This window comes from Callorhinchus milii, unplaced genomic scaffold, assembly GCF_018977255.1.
Source record: "Callorhinchus milii isolate IMCB2004 unplaced genomic scaffold, IMCB_Cmil_1.0 Scaffold3, whole genome shotgun sequence".
NCBI classification, from domain to species: Eukaryota; Metazoa; Chordata; class Chondrichthyes; order Chimaeriformes; family Callorhinchidae; genus Callorhinchus; species Callorhinchus milii.
Window position 1 is genome coordinate 82,782,815 of NW_024704744.1, and position 20,518 is coordinate 82,803,332.

At 39.3% G+C, this 20,518-nt stretch overlaps 1 protein-coding gene across 1 annotated transcript in view; it reads right to left on the bottom strand.

Annotated features, from left to right (window-relative positions):
• Positions 1-3,649: 3,649 nt before the first annotated feature.
• LOC103177961 (coiled-coil domain-containing protein 85C) overlaps positions 3,650-20,518 on the bottom strand; it is a 232,902-nt gene continuing 216,033 nt past the window's right edge. The window contains exons 3-5 of the mRNA XM_007892385.2: positions 7,239-7,349; positions 5,512-5,610; positions 3,650-3,937 (exon numbers count right to left, since the gene is read on the bottom strand). Coding sequence (XP_007890576.2) covers positions 3,848-3,937; positions 5,512-5,610; positions 7,239-7,349 — 300 coding nt within the window. The 3' untranslated portion in view covers positions 3,650-3,847. The remainder of the gene's footprint in view (positions 3,938-5,511; positions 5,611-7,238; positions 7,350-20,518) is intronic.

A 20,518-nucleotide genomic window follows, 5' to 3' on the forward strand; every position in this document is an offset into this window, starting at 1 on the left:
AGTTTCAAAACACGGTTGATTATCAACACATTTCTGCACCGAGGCATCCCGGAGAGATTATTGTCATGACTAAATTATTCCGAACAATGTAGAACTACGTAGAAAAAAGGTTGATCACTTTCAGGTCAGGAGGAACTTTTTTTTTAAATTGTTCACTTTTGGCAAAAGCCAACCAAAAAAGTCATCGGAAACATGTGGGGCCTTTGGAAAGGCTGGAAATTCCTGAAACATGGACGGTTGCTCTTGTTTTTCTTTTGCTGCTGTTAAAGCCCGTGGCGTGCTGGTCACTCAGCTGCTGAAGCGAATATGAGAGTCTAATTTGCAATCATTTCTAACAGGATTTCTTATTGTAGCCCCCATTCCCTCCCCCTGCTGCCCTGGCTGATATCAGCTAACTATGAACGAACCTACGACACAACTCCTGACTGAATACATTGACCATGGGGAATGTGAAGGGCAATTTAAAGACACATACTGGGGGAAGCATTTGTTTAGCCAGAGGGTAATTAACATCTGGAAATAGGGTCTCCAGGAAGGGTGGTTGAGATCAGGATGATGGGATTCATTTAAGAAGCAGTTTGTTGAGAGGGTTGGCAATCTGGAAATTTCAGATCAAAAAATGCCGAAGGGCCTTCTTCGCCTGAACCTCACTTGTGATCTATACCCAGTGGTCTATTGCCATAGCTCCCTACTGGCAGCTAAGTGTACCAACTGTAACTTGGGCTTCTCCAGTAAGCAGCAACATGGATACAACGTGTTTTAACGGAACAGGATCAGTTCATTTGATCGGTGCACCGGCACTTTCAGTCTACGATCTGCTATCACGTGTGTGATTGTTCAATGCTTTAGGAGCACTTCTGTTGCATCAAGACTCTGATTAAATACAATACACAACGTCTACATTGTCTGGAATATCCATCATCTAGCAATACAGGTCCAACAAGGTAACAAACTGGCCGCTTAGGGAAACGTGTTAAATTACAGGGATGCTTAAGGCTTACAACATACAGCTCATCATATCAAAACATTCATGTAGGACTAAGACAGCAGGTTTACAAGAAAAACCTCAAAGTACCTGGAGGGCCAGAAGCAGCCATTTTTTTATACCCAAACTGGAGTAAAAAGGGGATATCCCCCTTCAGAATAACACTGATCCATAACAAACAAGCCAACGTTCCATTATGAAGAGAAAAAANGACAACCAGCTGAAATCAAGAAAGATAGTAAATAATAATAATAATCCTTGCATTTCATCATATAAAAAGAACAATTCCAGATGGTGGAGCTACAGTGAGTTAAGAACATGATCGAGCGAGCTCCCATTCATGTCTCATTTCCCACCAGCTTGCCACAGACGGCTTTAACCATGCATTGATAAGATCCCCACAGAGCTTGTTGGATTGTAGGATTTCCTTTCATTGGCTCGAAACAAACAAACCTAACAAAAATCAATTCATCGCAATGTCTCATTGCAGTGCGCCTCATCTGAAAATGTAAAGCAAGCCCGATTTCACATCATTTCCAGGAGACAGAGGAGGTGCTGAGGGCGTCCCCAGACACAACACCATCCTTGTGACGGTAACATGCCATGTGCAATACCAGAAAGGACTGGGAGTATATTTTATTCACAAAACTTTTATGTATCAAATTTTAAAAGAAATAGTTACACTTATTAAAAACAAAGCCTCCCTAAATGTTTTATATATTTATAAAATGGGCTTTCGCCACTGGTATAAATAACTGTATTGAGGAGAGGTAAAGAAAGTTGTGTCAGATCATCTTGATACTTACACATGTATAAGTTGTATAAGAATATAGAAAAACAGACTAAAAATATGACTAAAATATCAGGATAATTCAATACATAAATGTGAAAGTTTTGGAAGGCTTGATATCTGTGTTTGTTTTACAAACCACTGTATGTGTCTGTGCTCCAATAACAATCGGAGAGATGGGTGCAAATGATTATGTATTGTAATGATTATCTCTAATGACGCTAATCTTTAACACAAATAAAGTGTTTAGCTAGCTGATTTGGTAAAATTAAGAAACTAAAAATGTTAGTGTCTGGATTAGGGCAAACTAGATATGGAGAGTCATAATATGTTAGAAATGTCTAACTGTGCACGATGCATAAGCAAGGAAATGGGCAGGGGTAAAATCGATCAAGGTTCTTATTAGTAAAGGTTAAGTCCAGACTGCAGAAATCATTGCATTTCCAGCAAATGGACACACCCTGCTTCAGTCAATCATTAAAGAAGGCTCATTTCAGCCAAATTACTTACTGATCTGAACAGTTTGGGAAAACTGGTGACGTCAATATTTGGAATTGAGAACTTTTCCATCGCTACATTAAGGTCTGTGCAGGTATTGCGTAAATTTGATTTTTGATAGTTCTAAGAGAGCCAATGCAGGACCCTGGGAGAAAACATATCTAGCAGCTTTAGAAGTTCTTTTTTACTTTTTATATATATATATATAAAATTATGTACAGTTCACATTAAAAAAAACATACAGATTATCAGAGCAATCTTGATAAAATATCACCGTTTTAATAAAACATCTTTAATCAAAGTTTAATACAGTATCACAACGGAGGTCTGAGTGGCCGAACTCAGCTCAGGAACATTAACGTTTTGCTACTTCAAATGCTTAAAATTCTCTTTTGAATGAAGTTCTACGCAGCCCCCTAAAATTGACAGGAGTCAGGGGATGGGAGGTAACACAACCCTGCCTTGCTTGTGGTGCCTCTGGGTTAGCAACTACCTTAAAGGATATAACTTTAGGAGCAACAAAGACAGTTCGGCTTTGGAACCGGATTTTTAATCTCAAAACTGCTTCAAGTTCGACCCATGGTTTTCCGAACAAAAGAGCAGCTCTCAAATTCAACCTTTCGATTAAGTTCACCTCGAGGGTAAATACCCAAAACATCCGTTCGTATTTTGACGTTCACTTTACACCTGTTAGTTGCCATACATTCTCACTGCACAGCGCAAACAACTGTTGGTATATTGCTCACGTCACCTTTTGCGCAGCCAGAACGGCTGCTTTTACATTGTAACATACATCATAATCTATTAACAGTTTCAAGGAGGTGTAGACTATCGGTCCATCCAAATTACCACAAGATTCCTGTGCTACATCGATCAATCAATCAATCAATCAATCAATCAATCAATCAATCAATCTATCTATCTATCTATCTATCTATCTATCTATCTATCTATCTATCTCTAGATTTATTAGCTCTAAATAATTTTAGTTGACGGGAAGCTGTCTAGTTGTGTTTTTTTAAGCCCTTTGCACGGTATTGCTTTATCTACCAAGTGTGTTGCTAAATTGTTTCACATGCCAAACACGTTTCTAGTAACACTGCTAAACCAACCCGTCTCTGCTCCACAATATATATTGTGAATCGAAGTACTGGAATGGCGCGGGTTTATTTTGTCTTTAGTGTTTAGACTTCCAGTTTAATACTGATTTCTCTTTAGTACTGAAATCCAATTGGATACACGAAACAGTGAATCAATGTTGTCGGCTGTTGCTACCAACAGGTTTCAATTGAAATGTGAACAGTCACTTCACATTTCAGACTGCAGAGGCATCAAGAAGTTTGCATCAGTTCTGCACTAAAATAATCAGTCCATTGCTGGTTGAACATGCAATTACACATCTTTTCCAGTAGGGAGTGCTACTGCTTCAAACCAATAGACATGCTGAATGGTTCTCTTCAAATCAAGGTGAAAAATTGCCTTCTTATTGACACTACTGCTTTTTCTCTCTTTTTTTTTAAAAAAAAGTTTTTTTAAAAATTTCTTCTAGTTAGTACAACGAGAAATAAGCCCAGTTACATTGGTCCTTTGTACTGATTTCCTGACAGGTGCTGTCTGATTGCTGGGCTTGACGCTGCTGCATCTCCCAGCTTCCGCCACACAACCTGTAAATAGGCCCAAAAGGAGACAGTGGTAGCTTTATCTAATTTACTATCACGCTGAATGGAACCATAGCAGACTTCCCTCATTGCGTTCTTAAAGGCAGCTTCAGAGAGTGTGAGGAATCAGACAATCAGCGTGCCTTCAGAGATACCTAGAGAGTAATTAACGACTGGAACAAGTTGTCAGGAAGGGTGATTGAGGCCAGGACACTGGGACACATTAAAAAAAAACAGCTCGATGCTGTGATGAAAGGATTGTAGGGTGGGTTTTCTGCAGGGATGAAATCGATGAGCCGAAGGGCCTTCTTCATCCAAACAAATCTTGTGATTTCTTGCCTTCTTCTAAATTAATTACACTTGTGTGTGCGTGTGTGTGTTCGTGTGTGAGTGCAGCATATAAATCATTTGAGTGGTTCTTATCATTTTTTGGAATGACTTTGCCTTGTTTATCTTACATAGGCAGTACTTCAACAGTGGCTCCAAGTCAGAGTTGTTCTGACGTGAGCGTTACACAACAATAAATGTCTTTCTCATCAATGAATTAACATAGATGAGACTTTTTATTTTATGCGCCTTGGGACATCCTCCCAACGTGAAAGGCGTTATATAAATGCAATTTGCTCTCGTTGGTGGTGATTTCTCTCACTCTGCATTCCTTTTTGGTCTTGGCTGGGCTGCATTAATGATACCATGCTTTCATGGCTTAGTGTGTTTTTATGTTTATTTGATATAAACTCTCACTTTGTCCAATGGCAATAGTGTTCTTCGCTCTCATGAGATAGCACTGGACTCTTCAAAGGTGCTGGTTTCGTATAGATCTCCGGGTTTCACTGAACAATATTTCAAACCAGTGCGATAGAATTTCACATCGCTGGTCACTCGGTAAAGTGGCTCTGATGTAAGGCGTGGCTCCTCCTCACCTTTCCTCATCCAGACCCAATAACAGAAAGGTTTCAATACACAATTATACCCTGGTCAATATGCGATTGTACTCTGGTCAAAACAACTATAAAGAACCTCTCTATTTTGCTAATGCATGTTATTTACGGCTAAGCTCTTCCACCTGATCGAGCCCTGGTTGTTCCAGCACTTAGGATTGAGTGACTAAACCAAGACCAGTCACTAGCACAAGCTAAAGTGGATTATGATGAATTTGAGAAAGTCTCCATTGGATTTTTTTTTAATCCCCACAAGATAGACTTTCTCCTTGGTTAGTATGTAATTCAGCTGCTTTAATCCATGGCCCAGGGCATATAAATATGAATGCAACAAACTAGATTGGCTGTGGTTATGTGTGTGTGGTTTTTTTTGGAAGTTAGTGTTTGGATCCGTACCGTTGGGTTAGTATGAAGAGGACTGGGGGAGACTCACAAAACCTGTTGTACATTCTATAAGCACCAATAGCAATTTTCTAATTTATGTTCTTTTTTAAAAATAAAATGAGTTAATAAAGGTTGACTGCATCATGTTGAGACACTATAATTTCCTCCTTTCTTTTTCAGGGACTAAGGGTCCACTAAATGAGAGTTGGGTGGGAGACACAGCAGGAGCTGAATGCTGTGGCACAGTTTACTCACATTACACATTTCTCTGACTATAGCTTTTTCTGTTTCACTCAGGTCATGCTCATAATCCTCTGCGCCTTCTTTGTCCGTGTTTTCTTGCATTTCCATGACCTAGGAACGTTATTTTAAAAAAACGAAGATGGAAATTAGAGTTACAGCCACAGCAGTCACCCGTAAAACACAACACTCTGTGTTTGTAAAAGGCAATCGGAAAATTCTGCTTGATCACAATGAGGTGTAAGTCTACCATTTTCAAAAGAATTCACAAAGGATTTGATTGTTTGGTCAGTCAGCCGATGGTTCTGTCACACACATGCAGAAACTTCTACATAAACATGAAAATGTCTCGGTGTCTGAAATGGAATGCGCGCTCTGTCACTGAATGAACTGGACTGGACTGCGCTCTGCTCACCTAATCCCTGAAGGTATTAGGTGCAGGTTGGCAAATGCCAAGGTTTGGGAACCCCAAAGTTTGCATTGGGCATATTGCTGCAGTCTAACCAATATTTCAAGTAGGGAGCTTCCTATCATGCTGATCTGTACAAAAGTATAGGGGTAATGTTTGCATTGTTTCAGAACTTTTTCCTTGGCTTAATTCTGGCCACCATCTATGATGCTTCTGCTCATATCTGCCAATTCTACAGGCAGATTTGGACTGCAGCAAAAGAGGAAAACAACTTAATGCAGTTACTTTCCACTTCAGTGTCATTGAAAATGCCAATTTTCTACATTAAAGTAAAGTTTTAACACAGGATAAATAAAGATTTCAACCAGGACTGTACCGTTAAACTGTGGTGAGGGAGGAAGGGGACACGGGTGTTAATTAACTTATCAAAGTTGCAATTTGTACCCCTGATTTTTCTTAAACAACGCATTCCCTCAAAAAGAATTACAAATTGACCCTTTGCTATTTCATGAGATTGATGCAAAACCATTTTTTTGTTCCTCAGAAAATGAATTCACCACACATTGAAATAAACCAGGGGGAAAAAAATATAATTGTATTTGATATAGCGCCTTATCACGTCTCTGCGAATAGCCCACAAAAAAAGAGCATTGAATGGTAATTAAGGAATGATTGAATGTCAGACAGCCCAGCTATCGAGAATCTCTTAAGGTATCATTTATAACTCTTTGTCTATTTTTTTCTGGTCAGACAAGTTTCTGCTATCACAGTGTCGAACCAGACAACTGAGGGCTCCACATAGGCATGGGAATTTCCCTTGTGGTCCTAATTCACTCTTTACCTGTAGTCTGGGTGTTACACTCAAAGTTAAGTAATGTAGCACTAAACGCTTACCATTTGAACCAACAATGAGGGAGAAATTCCTCACCCTTCTAGATTCACTCTATATACAAGGCACATCACAAGACCCGCCTCTTCGACCGTGCCTTCAGCCACCCTCCTAACCTCCCTGATCCCAACACTCCCTATCCCCACTCTCCCGCTCGGGTCCAAATCCCTGACTGTCCAGCACCTTGGGACATCCTCCCGACGTGAAAGGCGCTATACAAATGTAATTGTGTATTGTACATCGGATTTCAGCGGAATTCTGAATCACTGAATTCAGTCTTACGTCCGAAGTCAATTTCCTGCAGTTCCTAAAATAATTTACAGGCTTCAAAAATGAAGACTGCCTTTAAGGAATTTGCCAAATCCTGGATATCCCTCTGAAATGCCAAGGAAATAGAGTAAATCTTCGCAGGCATTGCACCCGCTTTATGACTGTACTCAGTACCTTGATTGCATGTACCACAGCCTCAGGTTTCTGGGTAGGCGAGCTATATCCACTTTTACCAGCTTGATGGCTCAGAGATGACTCAGCCCCTGACAAAAGTCTCGGAGGAACCTGCGAAGAAAAATACAGTGTATTATGAAATTCAAATCAATACGTTTATTCAAAGTCACTTGAGATGGAGAATAACAATGCAATAATCAGGTACTTAGCCACAGTGTTTCATACAGCCTAAAAACATAAGAAAAAAAACCACTTTTCATTTAGCCATTGTCCACTGAGACACTTTGTGGTATCTCTCGAGGTCCTCTCTTTAATGGCATCCATGCTGCAAGTCATGTGAAGCTTCCGGTTTTCAATGGAAAAAATAAAAGTGCAAATAATAATCAGTTCAATTTCCTTACACACAGAACGTTTTCCCACAAGAGCAGTCGCTACACATGGGCAGCAATTACTGAAGTGCTCCGCGTTGATACCTCATGTGAAGGGCAGTATACAAATATAAATCCCTGACTGTCCAGCGCCCTGGGATGTCCTCCCGACGTGAAAGGCGTTATGTAATGTAATTTGGTATTGTATAAATTGTTGTTGTTGTGTGAAGCATTTTGATATGTTTTAATGTTATAGGTATAATTATACAAGTTTCTCTTTCTCTATCTTTCGCTGATATTTACGTGATTTCTTCAAATCTTCACAACAGCTTCTTCTGCCTGTGAAGACAATGGGGGAACGAACTGCTGTCCTGCGTTTGTTAAAAAAAAGCGACCTTTCCCATTTGCTCTTTATAACGGGAACTTCCGATGATTACAATTCAGTGGAAATCACTATTGTTAGGGAAAAGCATTATTTAACCCCCAACTTTCCCGAAGAAGGGATTGGAGAAAAGAACGAGCCGAGAACGAAGGTTAATTACTGCTTCTGTAATTAGTATAAAGTTCACAAGCTTAAAAGTGCAGGGTGTTGAAGAAGGTATGACGGCAAGGCATACAGGAGTAGGGGAGCCCAACCTAGTGATACAGTCTGTGTGCAGTGCTAGTGTGTTAAGTGTGTTAGTATAGCAAGTGTGATGTGAAGTCCTTTATTAGTCCACATGGACTGCATAAAAATTCGGCAGGGAATCAGTCAGGTACTTGAGGTACTTTATCTTCATGCAAGTGTAAATTGTCTTTTGAAATCATTACTGAGGGCGGCCTTGGTTTTTGTCTTTCTTCCTGTACGAATGTTGCTATGTAATCTATCATAGCCTTCACCGAGCTGGGAGAAGCCACATCTACTGTCACCCCCTGCCACCAGTTGCTCCCCTGCCACCAGCTATGAAGGCTGCCCGACTTGTTGAACGAGGGCACCTGGCCTGTTCTACAGAAACGATGTGCTGGTTTGAGGCAGCAGGCAACGTGAAAGGAGTGTTAGAGGGAATCAAAGCCGTTCAAGCCATCCTCTGACTCCCAAAGGTTGTCATTCTTAAAGGTTCAGGGAAATTAAAGTGGTGTCCTAGGGGAATATATCCCAGTGGCTGCATCTTGATCAGTCTGCAGATGTTGGCACACATTCAAGACAGATTCCACAGGTCCAACAAGACAGGAACTGCGATATATCCATTTCCAACTAAATAATGCAAACTTGTTATAGGGAAGTCTGAAGTCTTTTTTCAGATCCCAGCATTTGACACCTGACGGTATCCACAAACAGAAGCCAAGGACCTGTGGCCTCTGGCACCTTCGTAAAAATGTCTCGTCTTTTTCAATAATTTCCCAGTGCACATCTCACCTACCCTCGCTCGTCTTCCCAACATCCTTTTCCCTCAGCTATAGATGCTGTCACACTAATTGAAAGAAGATGAGAGTTTTACAGCTTCGTTATCATTTGTGTGACTGAGTTTTTAACTCCTGCAGGGTATATATGTATTAAAGAGTACACTGCTCTGGTGGCATGAGCTGTTACAACAAGCCTACTCATGTCTGAGCTTAGCAGAGATTAAGTGGTAGAGGAACATACACCTGCTAGCTTGGCCTCAAAGAGATATAGATTTATCGATATGATGAAACAAATGTTCTACGCTTAGAGGAACATCATCTGATTACCGACACATCCGGTTCTTCCTTTGAGATTGCTAGTGCTACATCTCACACCCAAAAAAGAGCACATGTTAATGCAGAAAAAAAATGGAATTAACAAAGTGAAGTTAACCTAGCCATAACTCAGCAGTTAACGACAACAACAACATGCATTTATATAGCGCCCCTTCACGTGGAGCAGTGTCTCGGAGTGCTTAACAGTGACGGAGCCTTACACCAAGACGGGGAAGGTGACCGTAGCAAGATGTAATTAAGACTTTGATGGCAATACCACATTTTTTTTGCAGCACAAAAAAAGGTCTGAATTTCTTATGTTACCAAAAAAAAAGAACAAGCTGCTCAACACTTAAAATTCCATCATTCACTCCCCTGTCATCCAAATGGAATATAGGATACTCAGTATGTTAGCTGGAAAAATTAATAATTGGCAAACCAATACACACAATGTTGTCATTCACTATGTATTGCACTTCACTGGCCACTGTAACTTCAGAACACACAGCACTCAATCACACTGCCTGCCATCACTACAAACACTTCAGCTCAATAATACAATGACAGATAATAGACAACTTACATACTCTGTAACATGCAAATATATCAGAGCTATCGTACTCATTTCAAACTCACACTGACATTGTCCTACAGACACTCCAATCTAAAACTGCAATTTACATCCACACTCTTTAAAGTATTGTCACCATGTTCAGTTACTCCGCCTAGAAACTGCTACTAAGACTTAGACAAAAGAATGTGGAACTTGCTGCCGGAAGCTATGGTTGAAGCCAAAAGCTTCAAGGTATTTAAGAGGAAACTTGTTGCACACAAATGCGAAAAAAGGGAATAAGGGGAGTAGGAGGGCTGAGAGCTAATGTGGAGTACAAACAGACTAATTGGGCCAAATTGCTTTTTTTTACAGTATGATTCTATGCAAAAAAACATGCAATTTACATTTAATGAACAGCAATCCAGCAATGACTGAAAATGATTGCTTGGTTCTATCTGTGGGCTTGGTTTCGATAAATAAAGTGATTTCAGTGTGTAACATTCTATTCACATTATTTAATCTTTTATTTAAGGTTTTGGTGGCTAATTAACATGTAAGAGCCAGGGCAACACAAGGAGAATAATAGATAGAATAATAGAGTAATTAATAATGCATTGCAATGAGCTGTGGGAACTATCTGAGAAAATACAGCAAGTTATAAATCAATTATTTAAAACACAAGTTATAATTAACTTGTTAATTAAAAAAATTAAAAAAGAATATAGCTTTAAAATGCAGTTCAGGACATTTACATCATCACATTTATAGATTGAAATCATCAAATTTATAGATTCAAATCATCAAATTAATAGAAAAACAATATTGTAATAATACGTTGATCTTGTTACACTGTTTGCTTGTTACAACACTTAGCTGAGACAAAGATATTTTGTATCCAGCATCTTGGGACGTCCAACCCAACGCGAAATGCGCTACTCGCATGTAATTTTATTGTTGTTGTATACCCAAGAAGGGCTTACTGTTATGTAACTTCTGTTTCTAATAGTCATCATCCACCAATGTGATCCATGTAAAGTGATAGCTAAAGGCCTGGGAAGTGTGGAGTCCTGCAGCTCAGTGGTTAGAGCACTTACCCCACAAGCGAGAAGACCTGGGTTTGATTGCTGGCAGGGTGAAATGTGGGGCAAGTGTCCTTACTCCATACACCTTTATTTATCTAGCAGTAACTAGGACCCCGGTTGTTAGTCGATTGGCGGATCGCTTTTCCGGGGGTAATAATTCCCTCAAAAATAAATAAATAAAAATAAATTAATTTGGTCACTCAATCTACGATTGTTTGTGGGACACTGCTGTGTGCAATTGGCTGCTGCATTGCGCAGTATTATCTGTGAAGCTCTTTGAGATTCTCGAAGACGTGATAAGGAGCTATATCAAAATGCAAGGATTATTGTTACAGGACTCCACACTGTACAGAGGGCTGGAGTGTAAAATATTCTTCTGGCCTTTTTTTCCCCTCTGGTTTTAAGGTTTAATTTTGTTTTATTTCAACAGTGTGTGTGTTTTTTTGTGGTGCTACAAAGTTATTCTACGTGCTTCTGATCGTTCATGTTGTATATGGGACAGATGTGCCTCGGGAATTACAATGTTTATCAATTGTGGAGTCCTGTAGCTCAGTGGTTAGAGCACTCGCTTTGCAAGTGAGAGACCTGAGTTCAATTCCAGGCAGAGGGCGAAACCTTGGGCAAGTTTCCTTACTCCACACGCCTAATAATAATCCCTCCAAAACCAAAAACATTAATAAATTGGTCATTTTCAATCTACGACTGTTTGTGGAGCAATTGGCTGCCGCGTTCGCCCACAAATATACAATCAATTCACTTTACAGTGTGTTCTGTGAAGCGCTTTGGGACGTCCTCCCGATGTGAAACGCACTATACCAAATGCAAGGATTATTATTATTATTATTATTAATTGGCCCGAGCTGATGGTAAGAGTGTGTGACTGATCTCATTAGAGCTGAGGCCCCTAGTTTAGTTGTCAGAGATGGCACCATATGCATCCAGTCCCTGATGATCCAATGAAACAAGCATCCGATCATTGATAGTCCACTGGTAGCATGTGCTATCCAATCCTCGGTGATTGAGTGACAATATAACCTTCACATTAGCTTTTGCTTTATTTGCAATGGAGAAAATTCAAAGTCCGATTTGAAGGCTGAATAAAGCTGAACGCTCAACTACACCAGCTGGGATGCCCACTTATCAAGTTTGACAGCCTGCTAAAACAATTTGAAACTCAATTCTCCAGATCATATGATCTCAGCTTTCGTCTTCCCTGCAGACTGAATTATAAACCAACACCTTTCCAGCATATTTTTGTTACACGAACATTGGAAAGAACAGTCTTTGCATTGATTTCATAAGATCACAGGAGGTGTTCAGGTGAAGTTTTTCTGAGATCGTTTTTTTGTTGTTGATCATGGGTGTCCGACAAACCTTTTACCATGTTTATTACCATCTGGTTTTCCTGCACAATTTTTCATAGAATTTTGATTCATATGGAACGTCCACACTGTAATGAAGATAGATGCAGTATAATAAATAACAAAAATAGATGTGATAGTTCATCAAAATTGCAAAAAGCAGGCAGAATTGTGAGCAGTATAAATATTACATTCACTTATCTCATTCGTTTGCCAAATACCGCATCATTTGACAAATCCTCAATTTGCTCAATTTGCCTCTCCTTGTACAGACCAGTCAATGTAGAAAACACAGGAAAAGCTTCCTGATTGCTCAATTTTTGATGAAATAATCATTTAAAGCGAAATACATACATTGCTTGGCTGATGTCGCATATCAAGTAGTTAATTCTGTATTTCCTACTTGGTTTTGTTTTATTGGTACAACTCCAAATTGGTCAGAGACTAACCTGAATGCAGATATAGCCTGCAAGTGCCGGGTGATCCATAACCGACAAAAATAATAGCTGGCAAAATGTGAACAGAATGTCCAGCTTTCCTAAAAGCTGTTAGAAATTCAACAGAAGGAACCGTCTAATAATAATAAGCCTTGCATTTGACATAGTGCCTTATCATGTCTTTGAGACATCTCAAAGCGCTTCACAGAATATACTGTAAAGGGAATTGACTGTATATTTTGTGGACGAAACGTGGCAGCCAATTGCACATAGCAGTGATTAGAATTATTAATGAATTGCTAGAAGGTAAGTCTTCTGAACGGTTTGATCAATAATTGCGTTATAGTCATTTATTTTATGCTAGATGCATTTGAATAACATTTTCTTTTAAAACAGAGCTAAAACTCTGAAGAAGAATTATTACACAAACCTAGAGACTCCAGGCACTGCATGACTCACTAAGGCTGTTACTCAAGGTACTGGATAGAGAGTCGGAAACAACTGATGGAATCTAACGGATGACTATATGTGAATATACTATTGAAAAACATAGTGAACTATATATACTCTGTGGTGGTGGTGGGGGGGGGGGGGGTGGCATGGCTAGTCAGCTGGGTGTCTGACACATACAGAAATCACCATGCTTAAGAGTATGCTTCAACATAAGTATGCCACCTACGCATGGAAATTTCTGGGTCTGCTCTTTAGGTGAAGTAGGCTTTACTATAAATATTCATTATTATAACAGATAATGTGCTTCAGCATACTATATAATTCATTTCTTCTAAAACATTAGCACAATCTACACTCAAAACTATAAGACTGGCTAAATAATATTCATCTATCGATAAACATTTTGGAAGGCAGCGAGGTTAAAACACAGTGTAAGAATCAAAGTGCCTAAATTATATCACAGGTATGTCATTTACAAATGGTGTTATATATTTAATAAAAATGCTAATTTCTACAGCATCAGAAGAAATTTCAATATAGGCCTCCAACATGAAAAATTATCTCTATTGAATAGTCTCATGTCAATTATGGAGGAGATATTCCTTCATCCAATTTAAATGCAACCCTACTTCAAAATGAATGGAGACTCAGTAGAATAAAGCCTAAAACACAAATGAAAAAATTTCATCCATTAAGCATCCCCTATATTTTTCCACTCGTTCAGGCTGGGTAGACTGGGGTCATATTGCTTGGAGCAAATGAGTTATAAGGGGAGATTTAATTAGACATTTAAAATAATAAAAGGAATTAACAGGGTTAGAGAGTGGACAGCCCGACCCTTTGCTAGAGGGATCCCTAAAGGGATTAAAACCAAAACGGTTAGATGTGTGGTCAGAAAGCATTTCTTCACAGAAAGGGTCTGAAGTCGTGGAATGCTCTGTCCCAGAAAGCAATCAAGGAGGAATCAATAACATCAACAACAATAAATCAATACAGATGGCTAGAGGAGAGATATTTAGATAATTGAGTAATAGAAGTGTTAACCATGTGGAGTCCTGTAGCTTAGTGGTTAGAGCACTTGCCTCAAGCGAGACACCTGGGTTCAATTCCAGGCAGGGCGAAACCCTGAGCAAGTTTCCTTACTCCACACGCCTAATAATATTCCCTCCAAAACAAAACAATAATAAATTGGTCATTTTCAATCCACGACTGTTTGTGAGACACTGCTGTGCGCAATTGGCTGCTGTGTTTCGCCCACAAATATTCGGTCAATTCACTTTACAGCATATTCTGTGAAGCTCTTTGAGACGTCTAGAAGATGTGAAAAGCACTATATCAAATGCAAGGATTATTATTAGAAGTAGTAGTATTATAAGGGAAAGGAGGAAGGACAGGACATTGGGATAATAAGACCTAGCTAGATTGAATAAACTGGTGAAAAAAGCTTGATGGTTTGAATGTCCTGCATCTGTTCCTGTTTCCCTATATTCAGTTCTTCATAGATTTTTATACTGGATCACGTCAGCTGAGCATGCAAACAGTATTCGGCTTTAATATCTCAACTGAAAAGTGACACCTCCAACAAAACAGCATTCCACTAGCACTCTACTGAAATGTCAGAATGGACTGTGAGCTCAGATCTCAATGGGTTCAACCCACACTTTTCTGAACCAGAGGAGAGAATGCTTCCATCTGAACTAAACTGAGACATGGTACAGGCAGAAGGTCAGTTCATTATATCAGTATAAAGAAAATAAACAAAAGCAATTGAACCTGATTTGCACAGATGAATAATATTCATGAGAAGATGAACTTTTCTAATTCCCGACCTATGCTACAAATCATTGCTATTCATTATGTGAGGATGGATTAACAACGCTCTCTAATTAGACCCAATGTGAATATGCAGATCAATTTCACTGCAGACTGACTTTCCATATAACTGAAGTGCTTTAAATGTCACACTGCAAACGGGTGCTCTTGTGGGCAAACTGAAGTGTAATTGACGTGAACACCAAACAAAGCGCCTCAGAGCATAAACAGCTATTGTTCAGATATTCCCACAAGTACGCAAACAATAATCCTTGCATTTGATATAGTGCACCTCCAAGAACTTCACATTTTGCACTCTGAAGTATGGTGACTGTGTATTTTAGGCGAATGCAGCAACCAATTTTGCATACAGCAATGTTCCACAAACAGCTGCAAATCAAACGATCAACTCTATCTGGAGAATTATTGGCCAGGAAACACCCCCCTCTTTCCAAATAGTGCCGTGGGATCGTTAACGTCTACCTAACCAGGCAGACAGGAACTCGATTTAACGTCTTATCCAAAGGATGGAACCTACAGAATCTACATCGCAATGATCCATAAGAACACTGAGACCATTTCTAACAAAAGCAGAAAACAAGCTTCCAAATTAGGAATTTTCCCAAACTCTGCACAATATTAAACTTTAAGGCAATGGTCTTAAGAAATTTTAGGCTTCAGGAGCACTTTGTAAATATTGCTACACTTTACAAAATTCACTTTGGGCATCAAACAGCTAATACAAGAGAGTATTATGCACAGATTCTATTTTGCAGGGCTATGGGGAGAGAGCGGGGTAGTGGGATTGACTTGGATAGCTCTTTTCAAAGAGCTGGCACAGACACGATGGGCTGAATGGCCTCCTTCTGTGCTGTATAACTATATGATTCTATGATCAAGAAGCTAATGTTCCGATTGTAAAGTTACTGACTTTTGCAATAAGTGCCTATTATTCTTTGAAGGATGAGCTACAAGGAACTGTTGCTCTTCAATCTTTAAACGAGGTGTCTGAGAGAGACTTACAGAAATATATAAGATGCTAACTGTGATTGATAAAGCAAACTCCAAAAGATATATTCAGAAAACATAAAGGCAGCAGAATAAGAAGCAATGGTTCAGTGCTGCAAAGGGAAAGTTTAGGGCAGACACCAGGAAGTATTATTTACCTAGAGAAAAAATTAACATTCCAAATGAGTTCCAAAGAATATTGTTTGAGCCAGAGCACTGGACTCATTGGATAAATAGCCGGATGCTCTAATGGGAATATCATGGGATGGGTATTCCAAAAGGAGATCAAAGTGCCCAATTTATAACTTCTTCACCCATATACTTCTTGTGATCAGTTAATCTTCTGAGAGAATAATCCCCCGCCCCCACCCCCAGGTGCAGGATAAATGTTGCTGCAGAAACAATAAAGGAACTGGTTCATTCAACTAAATCCAAGCGGACTTCATTTATTTATGAGTGTTTTATATGAGCCAGTGTGCCAATGGGTTTCGGGGGCCGCTATTACCAAGCATCAGAGAACAGGAAGGAATGAAGTAAATTCAACATGCCTTATAAAAATAATTCAATTTGGCCAATTTCCTTGTGTGTGGAAGATGAAATACATCACACTTAATCGGGATTGGATTTGCACACTGGAAATTGATCTTAGACACCTTATTTACAATCGACAGAATAGTTGTATTGCATCTTGTTTATTCAAAGCTAGGTGCTGTACACAGTTTCTAATAGTACAACCACACTAAAGCAACAGAACCAATTAGGACTTTATCTGAAATCTTGTTGTTTCCGGTAGCTTTCTGTGGCCAAATTGTGGCTCAGGAGGGTTGTTGAGCTAGTTCCCAGGTCACGAATGGAGGAGTCCCTTGACCAAACTATTCTTATGGCTCCTTTATACATCAAAGTTTGTCAGTTTCCAGCAGTAGAGGAAGACAGAGCAGAAAAACTAAATGGTACTTATCTGCTCTGAATGTCTCTGTGCAGGTTCAGGAGAACCTGTACCCATGTATCGAGACCTACTACCCAGTAGGTCCTACTAACCTTTCATTCTGTCAATGGTATTGAAGAACCAAGAATGTGACTGACTGTTTAACACACAGTTATAAAGTTTTAAGGCTGTTTAATGCATCCAGAAACTTAAAATAAATGAAGTCTAAAATATATTCAGATAATTTAAGTCCAATAAAATAAATTCAGACAATTTATTTTAAGTCTAAAAGTTTGTTGGATTTTTGTAGAATTTAGACTGCAATTGATGGCATTGATTCCTTTACAGAACACCTCCTGAAAGCTCAAAATCAAATTGATAGGCGTAAAGGTGGATTGATACTGCACTTGTAGAGTCAAGGTAATGTGGAGATTTTGACTTGACTTCCAGAGATACAGCATGGGTGGGGCATTTGGTTCACAATGTTCCATGAAGTGTATCTGCTCAACAGCTCTGGATGTTGATAAAGCCTTATATCAAATGCAATAAATATATTCTATCGTCATAATATCAAATGCAAGGATTGTTATTATCATTAGAACAGTGGCCTCCAGCAGGCTGCAGGGAGAAAAGTAGACTCTTCCGACGTGGAGGAAAACAAACAGATTTTTTAAATCATAAATGGAGCCTAGATTAACTATAATATACCCCTCCAGCAATACTTTACTATTAATAATGTAAATTGCTTTGTGTGATAAATATTAACAATCTCATGTCCTCCCATCTGATGCAATAAATCGATATGACTAATGCCTTCTTCTTTTGGCAGTACAATAATAGTAATATCTAATTTGTTTATACAATGCAGCATCCGTAATGACACAGTAATTACCAGGATGAAAATGCTTTTGCTATACAAGATTTGATCTCCTTATTAGAGGCCACAATCTCTTACGCTGTGACACTCAAATCAAAATGCAATCATGAGGGAAGCAATATCCTCCCTGGGGGCTACTTGCAATGATACGTGAGGGAGATTGGCAACGATTTACAGATTATGTTTCCAGAGGCAGGAAACTCCAGGAAACTCCTAATCACAGTACTCCAGGTTCACTGTTAATAACAATTAGCCAGCTTGGCTCATCAGCCAGTCTTTGAGGGGCAGATCGGTCACTAGGGCAGTAGTTCTTCCCTCTCAGCTCCTGTTAATCTTGAAAGCCAAAACCCTAACAGATAGTGTGGTCCTAGCTAAAGAAGCAATGGAAATCTTTCCAGACAGTGTTCTCAATAGCAAGCTGGTGGCAACCCACCCAACACATACACTGTGGTCCCCAGCCCTTGCCTCTTCCTATCCTGTGCGTAACAGCGGTGGAATATTTTTTATAGTGGGGGTGGAGGGTTAAACCAAGCTGTCAACCTCCCCTGCCCACCCTCCCTGGCTCCCCTATTCCATCATCACTGATCAGAAGCCGGTGGTGATCACTTAATTAATATATTCAAGTTTGATTCAATGCTGCTGGAGCTCCCTCACTGCCAACCCGAGTTGAAATCAGCAAACTCAATGCAGAACCGGGATACATTCCAGGACTTTACCACATGAGGCAATACATTTTCCAACTGAGCCTTGGGAGGAACCAATAAAAAAGATTTGCCGCTATTATAATAAAGCAGAAATAAAGTTTACAAGCAAGGCTCGACTGCCCAGATTTTACAGTTTTGACGAGTTTATAAAGTCAATCCACCCAAAACGAAGCACCAGTTTTAGTGAAGGCACTTTAACGTGACAATTAGTAACACTAGTAAGATCCCCATTTCCCTGCAAAGCATAAACAAGCTCTATCCTTTTCCAAACTGGCAGTAAAGAACTCTTCGATTAATAACAGCATGGGGAGCGGCTGTGGATGTAAAACAGGGTTAAGAGCAGCACTAACAGATGCACAACACCCCTAGTTACCATGCCTATGCTTAATACTATCCGGAAGGAGGAAAGCAGCGGGAGAGTACATATTCCATTCCACACCCAGGAGAAACTGGCAGTTCCATGCATGTCGATGGTATTGCAGTTTGGTTTGGATACTCTTAGGTATGGTACCAGGTTTCCATATGTGTCAGACATCCGGGTGATCCCCAAAAATCTTTAAAGCGGAATTAAACGGATGCTTCAAAAAAAAATTAGCGTGTGTGGAGTGAGGTGAGAGAAAGCAGGGAAAAAACAGATTATACTGCTACATCATTTATATTTGGTGAGAATGTTGCTCGTCTTGTGTTTCGAGATGGTTAGGAATCTATAATGTAATAAAAAAGAGGTTGTTCTAGAGCAGTTAATGAACCTACCCTATAACTGAGTATGATGTGCCAGACATACAGATTGCAACATGAACCCAATCAAGGTAACTTGTATTGACTAAAAATTGCATAAAACAATTTGAAGCAACAATAAATGCTGTTTCCCATTTCCAGCACGATTAATTCTGGAGCATTGGCCATGCTTACTGGAATTTCATTTTGCCAAAGGTGATGCATTCCCTCCCCACGTTTCATTGTTCTGTAGTGAAAAAATACTAAATAAACCAACAGCTCAGTCCAGGCTACCTCATTTCGATTGTTTAATATGATCATTTATTTCCATTTCTTTTGCGGACTATAAGGATGAAAAATGACTGATAATATTAATATGAGAGAAAGCTCCCAGCTCATGCTCCTCTTAAAAAAGTGCCAGAGGTGACACAATTGAGGAGTAATGCAATATCTAGTGCCATGGTAGCTGCCATACAGCACTGCAAGTTGCAGTACATTCAAACTTCAGCCCCAAACACTTGAGCTAGTCATTAAGATCTGCTTTGCTTTTTTAACTGAAAACACCTCATGTTTGGAAAAGATTCTAACTGAGGAATTACATATTTGTTTTCGAAATCTACTGTGATCCACTTTGAGCTTTGAATAAATGTTGTGGAAGATAATAAGGTGCATGGTGTAAATATTTAATGTATGGTGCCTCTCATTATAAAAGCTGCTCTACCATTTATACAATCCCTGCATTTGATATAATACTAATAATAATAATCCTTGCATTTGATATAGCGTCTTATCACGTCTTCGAGACATCTCAAAACGCTTCACAAAATATACTGTAAAGTGAATTGAGTGTATATTTTGTGGGCAAATTGCGCACAGCAGTGTCCCACAAATGTGGATTGAGTGACCAAATTATGATTTGTTTTACATAGCTTCTTTCCACCCTGAACTGCATCAAAAACTGGGATGATTGAGATGGAATATAATAATAGTAATCCTTACATTTGGTATAGTGCCTTTCACTCTAGGAGGTTGCCCCAATGCGATTTGTAGGATATACTGTAAAGAGTAGTGACTGTATTTGTTTTGAAGTATAAGGAGGGAACTGCAATGCAAATTACTTTTGAACTGAAATTGTTTACTTTTTAAAAGCTTCATTGTGTGTAACCGAAGAGCCAATCTGTTTCTTGGGGCCAATGTGTGAGAGATAACACACCAGTGTCCAAGCATAGACCTGTTCTTTTGGACTTTTTAATCTGCAATCCTTTCATTTGTCTTGATTCACCTC